Source organism: Lissotriton vulgaris, chromosome 11 (assembly GCF_964263255.1).
Source record: "Lissotriton vulgaris chromosome 11, aLisVul1.2, whole genome shotgun sequence".
Taxonomy (NCBI): Eukaryota; Metazoa; Chordata; class Amphibia; order Caudata; family Salamandridae; genus Lissotriton; species Lissotriton vulgaris.
The window spans coordinates 102,795,651-102,803,629 of NC_141699.1; the positions used below are offsets into that span (position 1 = coordinate 102,795,651).

Consider the following 7,979-nt stretch of genomic DNA (forward strand, 5'->3'; position numbering starts at 1 on the left):
TGGGCGACTCATGCTGATCTGCAGGTCTCCATTCACTTCTCGGTTCCTGATCTGAGCTCTTCCACCCAACTTTTCCTGTTTGGCTCTGCCCTCCAGAATGCACCCTCCACGCTGCACAAAGACCAAAGCTGGCCTGGTGCTCAGGCATCGATCACCCACCACTCCAGACTTTGGGCCACCCGCACCATGCACACATTATTGCCCCCCCAGGACTCTCTCACTGCCACCTATAACCACTAGTCATGGGCGATTCCACCATTTGCGTCTCTGAGATGTTCCACCCACTGGAGCATCATGGAGTAGGCACTGATCATGGTGAGGTGGACCATACTTTTTAAAAAAAATACTTTGTGGAATTGGGTATAATTGGAAAAATATGGCCAACTTGAAAACGTCTATAATTACACCTTTCACTTGGCAAATTGGCGTAATAAAAAGAAAAATAAGTTTGCTTATTTCTCAAATTGACTGTATTTTACTCACGGTTTCCAGTGAACTAAAACTTAATTACATGAACTTAATCCCAATGGTATCTAGAGGATACCTTGTGTGCATTGCTAACCGCCACAGATAGCATGTTTAATCCTACCGGCCGCAGTCCATGCAGGTAATAGCAGTGGGTCAGTGGGGCCGTGTAAGGGGGGATTCAGAGGGACGATGCAGAGGGAAAATTAAATAAATATTTAATTTTCCCTCTGCATCGTCCCTGGATATCCTCCCTTACACTGCCCTACGGGTGTTACCTGCATCATACTAATTTACAAATGCAAGTTGGGTTGAGCAAACTCCATTGACCACAATGCATTTGGAGCTGAGAACATAGTCTGTTAAATTCAGGATCTGGAAATAGCAGATGACGCATGAACATACAAATACAAGGTACAAAATGCAGTGGGAGATCTGAAACGAATATGCTACTTACCAGTATGCATCTGTTCTTGGCATGTAGGGCTGCTGATATTCATATCTGTGCATAGATCGCCGCCTAGTGTTGGGTCTGGATGATTGCACATTGTTGCCTAGAAGAGTCTTCGAAGTATCACGAGATAGGTGGCTCCTCTCCTGGACTACAGTGCGCATGGGCATCGACTCCATCCTCAGATTGTTTTTAGCCATTGTGACCAAGATGGAGTGAAACTAAGTGAATGATGACCATGCTAGAAGAATGTGTGAATTCTGCAGCTGCTACAGGCGCCGGGGAGGAGGGCGCGCAATATGAATGTCAGCAGCCCTACATGCCAAGAACAGATGCATACTGGTAAGTAGCATATTCGGTTCGAGGCATGTGGGCTGCTGAATTCATATCTGTGCATAGAATACATAGCAGTCCCTCCATTAGCGGCGGCCGCCCGTGCCAGCTGCAGCAGTTTGGAAAAGTGTTTTCAGAACAGCCTGCCCTACAGCTGCCTGCTGTTTGGAATGCACATCAACACAATAATGCTTTGTGAATGTGTGTGTGGTAGACCATGTGGCTGCTCTACATATGTCTTCCAAAGGGATATTTCCAAGGAAAGCCATGGAGGTCCCCAACTTTCTGGTGGAGTGGGCCCGTGGTGGAATGGTGAGAGTATGTTTGGCTTTCAGATAGCAGATCTGAATACATTTAACTATCCACCTAGCGATACCAGCTTTGAAAATGGGGTTACCTTTGTGTTGTGGCGCAAAGGCAACAAAGAGTTGTGTAGTCTTCCTAAAATCCTTGGTCCTATCAATGTAATACATTAAGGCCCTTTTGACGTCAAGGGTGTGGAGCATTCTCTCCAATGACTCAGGATTTTGGAAGAACACGGGTAATTCAATAGTTTGGTTAATATGGAATTGAGATACTACCTTAGGAAGGAATTTAGGGTTAGTGCGAAGCACCACCCTGTTGGAATGAATTTGAATAAATGGCTCTAGTATAGTTAGTGCCAGGAGCTCACTAACTCGTCGCAGCGATGTAATTGCTATAAGTAAAGCCACTTTCCATGTCAAAAATTGAATCTCGCATGAATGCAGTGGTTCAAAGGGGGGACCCATCAGGCTGGTGAGGACCACATTGAGGTTCCACTCCAGAGCTGGCGGAGTCCGCGGAGGAATAACTCGCTTGAGCCCTTCCAGAAAGACTTTAATAGCAGGCACTTTGAAAAGTGAGAGGTGCTGCCTGTTCTGAAGATAAGCAGCCATCGCAGAGAGATGTATGCGAATGGAAGCATAGGCCAAATTACATTTGTACAGATGGAAAAGATAGCAAATGATGTTCTGAATAGATGCATCTAGCGGGTTAATGTTGTGGTCTGCACAGTAAATGACAAACCGCTTCCACTTCGCCGCGTAGCATGCTCTAGTGGTGGGCTTTCTGGCCTCCCGGATGATGTCCATGCAGTCCGGAGGCAAGTTCAGGTAGCCAAACTCTAAGACCTCAGGAGCCAGATTGCCAGGTTGAGCTGTTGCGGATCTGGATGCTGAAGGTCGCCATGGCTCTGCGTCAGAAGGCTGGGTGTGAGGCGCAGCCTTTGATGCGGTAGCACGGACAGTTCTAGAAACGTGGTGTACCATGGTTGGCGAGCCCACGTTGGAGCAACCAGGATGAGAGTCATCGAGTGCTGCCTGAGTTTGCATGCCACCAGCGGTATCAGAGGTGCTGGGGGAAAAGCGTATGCAAATCTGCCTGACCAGTTCATCCATATCGCATTGCCCTGCGACTGTGGGTGTGGAAACCTGGCGGCGAAGCTTTGGCATTTTGCGTTCTCCCTTGTGGCGAACAGGTCTATCTGTGGATGACCCCACTTTCAGAAGTACGGTTGGAGTACTGATGGGTGCAACTCCCACTCGTGCATTTGGTGGCTGTACCTGCTGAGCAGGTCCGCCATCTGATTGTCCTTGCCCGGGAGGTGTTCTGCCATGAGGAAGATGTTCTGTTGAATGGCCCACTTACACATGTTCTGAGCCAGATGAGACAGCTGCGGGGAGTGGGTACCTCCCTGCTTCTGAATGTAGTACATGGCTGTCATGTTGTCCGTCCGGATTAACACGACTTTGTTGCATAGATGTACTTTGAAAGCTTTTAGTGCCATGAAGATTGCCATCAGTTCCAGAACATTGATGTGCATCTTCCTCTGCTGTTGCGTCCATAGTCCCTGCACAGTGTAATGGAGTGCATGAGCTCCCCATCCCTGGAGAGAAGCGTCCGTCGTCAGGATGATCTGTGGCACAGGCTCTTGGAACGGTCGTCCCTTGCAAAGGTTTTGTGGATTCCACCAATGCAGAGAGTTGCATGCCCGACCGCTCACCAACACTAGGTCTTTCAACTGTCCGTGAGTCTGAGTCCACTGACGTGCTAAGCACTCCTGAAGCGGATGCATATGTAGTCTCGCGTGCGGGACAATGGAGATGCAGGAGGCCATCATGCCTATCAACTGCATGAACACTCTTGCTGGAAGCCAGTGTTGAGGTCTGAACTTATGTATCAGCGATTGAATGCTGCTGACCCTCACTGAATTTGGCTGTGCTGTGGCTGCCAGAGTGTTTATCGTCGCACCCAGATACTGCCGTATGTGGGCGGGCTGGAGGTGGGATTTTGGGTAATTCAGTGAGAATCCCAGATCGTGAAGGAGGTGAATGGTGTGGGACATGTGGGCGGCACACTGCTGGGCTGACTTCGCCTGGATGAGCCAGTCGTCCAGATAAGGGTAGACATGGATGTTCTGTCTCCTTAGGTGCGCCGCCACTGTCGCCAGGCACTTTATGAACACCCTGGGTGCCGTGGTGACTCCGAAAGGCAAAACCTTGAACTGGTAGTGTTGGTTCTGGATGGTGAAAATACGCATTCTTTAGGTCTAAAGTTGCGAGAAAATCCCCCTGACTGAGCAACGGGAGCACTTGCTGCAGGGTCAGCATATGGAAGTGCTCGGACAGGATGTACTGGTTGAGGGGCTTGAAGTCCAGGATGGGTCTTTGGTATTAAGAAGTACAGGGAGTAGACCCCTGTGCCTCTTTCCTGCACAGGCACGAGCTCTGTTGCTCCTTTTTGCAGCATGACGATGACCTTCTGCTGCAATAAGTGCAAATGCTCGGCAGACATAGGACGGTGCCTTGGGGGTATGTTGGGTGGAGTGGATATTAACTCCAGACAATAACCGTATTGTATAAGTTTTCTGACCCACCTGTCTGTGGTGATGGTTTTCCAGACTGGCAGGAACTGCTGGAGTCTCCCCCCGACCGGTGTTGCGTGGTCGGGGGCAGTGATAAGGCGTCACTGTTTGTTGGTGGCAGAGGATCTGGAGTTGTTGTTTCCACGACCTCTGCCCTTGGCGCTGTTACCACGATATCTACCTCAACTCTTGTTGGTGTACGTGGACTGAGTGTTGCCTTTGTAGTACTGCGTGGTCTGGGAGAGCTGGCCTCTGGAAACGCCTCTAGTGCTTGAGCGACGAAAAGACCCACCCCGAAACTGCTGGGACTGCAAGGCACCCATGGATTTAGCAGTTTGTGTCCTTTTTAATTTTTTCTAAGGTGGTGTCAACCTCCGGGCCAAACAGGTGATCTGGATTCACTGCTTGATTAAGGATGGTGGTTTGTATTTCTGGCTTAAATCCAGAGATTCTCAGCCAGGCATGTCGTCGTAGCATAACACTGGTGTTGACAGCCCTGGCTGCGGTATCAGCCGCGTCCAGAGCGCACTTAATTGAAGCATTAGAGATCAGCTTCCCTTCCTGAATAAGCATCTCAGCTAACTCCTTGTATTCATCAGGAAGGGGCTGCAACAGGGTCTCCAGCGTGTCATAGTGTGCCCTGTCATACCTCGCCAGAAGCGCTTGTGTATTTGAAATGCGCCAGATGTTGGCCGCTTGTGCTGCTACCCTCTTCCCTGATGCCTCAAAGACCTTAGATTCTTTGTCTGGGGGAGGAGCATCACCCGTAGTCTGAGAATTAGCCCTCTTCCAGGCATTCGAGATGACAAGGGTGTCCAGAGGCAACTGTCCTTTGATGTAGGTAGGCTCGGTAGGCGCCGACTTATACTTCTTTTCGATCCTAGGGTTTATAACCCTTGCCCTGGTAGGCTCTTTAAAGATGTCCCCAGCATGTTTTAAGACACCTTTCAGGATAGGCAGAGTCTTGACAGTCCTCTCTGAGACTGAGAAGGTATCAAAAAGGAAATCGACATAAACAGGGTCAGCATGGAGCTGGACGTTGTGATTGTTAGCTGCCCGTTCAATGAGGGCATTGAAAGCTGCAGAGTCTTCTGTAGGAGACGTCTTGGCAGAATATAGTTGAGGGTCTTGTCCTGAATGAGGATCACCTGGGTCAGCACCAGCGGCCCAGGGTTCATTGGTATCCTCAGGGTCTGTATAGACAGGATAGCTGTACTCATCCTCATCATCGCCCTCCCCAGTGTCCACATCAGAGTAAGTGGGGCGAAACATTATGAGTCTGTGGAGAAAGTGGTTCCACCAGGACAGGAGTGGAAGCAGAGTCCTTCTTTTTCTTCAGAGGAATCTTGTAGGACTCCATTGGACATTCTGTGGCAATTTTCGGCGTGTGAAGGGAAAGCTTGCCGGTTTCGGCATCAATGAAGTGTTCCTGTTGCTCGTCCATTGAAGGTCGTCGAGGCTGTGGGCTGGGGACCACCGACGACGACTTCGGCGCCGAGGAAACCTTGTCGGGGACGCTGGCGACCGCCTTAGGAGCGAAAGCCTTCGGCGCCATCTTCGGCGGCAACGTAAAATGAATGTGCATGGACGCCTTATGAGGTTTCTCAACCGGCTTCGGAGGCGGAGGATCCTTCGGTCCGACCGATAAGGTCTTGTCCCTAATGCGCTGTAGGGAGTCCGTCACCTTCTTGGTGAAAGCGGCGGATGGGCGCGCCGGTTCGACGGAATCCTTTGAGGTCTCACCAGCAGTAGACTCTCGGGGTGCGCCGCCCTTGGCCCTGTCCTGTTGACGCAGAGTCTCGAGAACCTTCGGGTTACTTAGTCCTTTCTTCGGGTCACCGAGAGCCTTCTTCGGGTCGCCGAGTCCCTTGCTGGTGTCGACCGTCTTCGGCGCCGATGCACTCGGCTCGACCACCTTGACTTTAGTCTTCGGCGCGGCAGACTTCGTCTCAACGCCCTTGACTTGCGCCTTCGGCTCGACAACACCCTTTTGCTTCTTCGGCGCCGAGGCCTTGGATCCGACCAAACTGATGCGCACTTTCGGTTTCCAGGACGGCCCATGCGCAGTTTCTTGTGTTGAGATCGTAGGTTTCACTTTCGGTTTCGATTTGCCAGGGTGCGGCTCAGCAGCAATGTCCGTGGCCGAGCCCGAAGGCGGGGCTGTAGAACCCATTGTAAGATCTTGGGTAAGGCCTAATGGCGATCCCTCGACCTGAGCCTTATGAATCGGCACGGCCCCAGTGTCAATTTGAGGAAGCTCTTCGTCCGAGCTATCCTCCATGGCCTCGTCGACGACTTCTTCGGCTTCGAACATTTCGGCATCCGCGTCGTAGTCGTAGTCGACGTCCGACGCGGGGTTCGACTCACTGATGTCCCTGGTAGATTCTTCTTCGACATCCCCTGCATCGAAGATGTCCACAGGCACCGGTGCAGCATGCTGGGCCTCCTGGCGCGCAGCTCGTCAAAGCTTAAGCGTCTTCTTGGACCTGAAGCGGGAACAAGCCATACACTTGGCTTCATCATGGTCCGGCGACAGACACTTGTTGCACACCGGGTGGACGTCGATGTGGGGATACTTTGAGTTGCAGACGGAACATCTCTTAAATGGACTACGGTCCATGATGAACGTCGATAGGGCCTGAAGCGTCGACTGGGCCTTCCGCGTCGAAAGCACGCGGGTGTGGAATCCGGCTCGGGTCCGAGCTGGAATAACTAAGACCGAACGCAAGACTATAACGACGATTAAACTAAAGACCTTTTGGTCTTAAGTAAGTTTTTTATCGAGTCCGACTAGAGGGAACCCAAAGACATCCGAACCCAATGGCGGAAAAAAACAGAGGAGGTTGGAGTCGATGCCCATGGGCACTGTTGTCCAGGGGAGGAGCCACCTATCTCGTGATACTTCGAAGACTCTTCCAGGACAACAATGTGCAATCATCTGGACCCAACACTAGGCGGCGATCTATGCACAGATATGAATTCAGCAGCCCACATGCCTCGAACGCCATGATTTCAGGTCCCTATGACTGGACCATGCTATGCTTTTTGGACTAAAGTTGAGCTATGAGTTATTGATAATGTATTGAAATCTACCAAACTCCACACAGGAAGCTCTGACTGCACGACTGGCCAATGGAAGAAAGATTGAATTCTTACTATTGGTTTATGGTGCTGGTGGCTGCCACAGCGCTGCCGTCTTCTGCTACAATGGAGATGTGTGCTGTGCCGTGGTTGTCAGGAGTGTAGAAATCTGGTTCATAGTACGACTGTTCGTGGGTTGTGTTGTCGGTGATTTTTAAGCGGAGCTGTTCAGCGAAATACTCAGATGTCATGTTCTGTACGACCTGTAAAAAGAAAAGGTGGGTCTGCCTGAGTGCATGTAACTATTTTTACAGCAGGAAAGACCACAACTCTAGGAGACTGGTGTCTTGACTACCCAAGAGGGAACCCACTACTCAAGATTCCTCATGCACAAAGCAAAGTGGAGAATGATGGGGTGGAGCCAGCAGGTTCCATGTATACCCCCAGCCTAGTGGCATCAGCCCCTGATGCGACTAGGCTGGGGGTATACCTGGAGGCAGCTGGCCTCCTTTACATAGTGAAGGAACATCATGCCTTGCTGGACCGGGCATTGACTAGAGAGGAACATTCTCAAGTTTGAGATTAAAAATGTTAAGACTCCTGGCACAGGTAGGTTTCCAGTAGAAATTTAGCAGAATAACCCTGCACTGCTTATTGGTAAGCTCCTGGAGGTGTGTGGTGAGACCCTTGGGACTGGCATCCTTCCTGCTACTATGTGAGAGATTGTCCTGAGCTGGATAGAGACCCGGCACACTGTGGGTCTTG

General features: G+C 50.7%; 1 protein-coding gene across 4 annotated transcripts in view; it reads right to left on the minus strand.

Annotated features, from left to right (window-relative positions):
* GGT1 (gamma-glutamyltransferase 1) overlaps nt 1–7,979 on the minus strand; it is a 244,715-nt gene that overhangs the window by 26,387 nt on the left and 210,349 nt on the right. For all 4 annotated transcript variants that reach the window (XM_086942788.1, XM_086942789.1, XM_086942790.1 and 1 more), the window contains one exon: nt 7,290–7,477. In XM_086942788.1, coding sequence (XP_086798914.1) covers nt 7,290–7,477 — 188 coding nt within the window. The remainder of the gene's footprint in view (nt 1–7,289; nt 7,478–7,979) is intronic.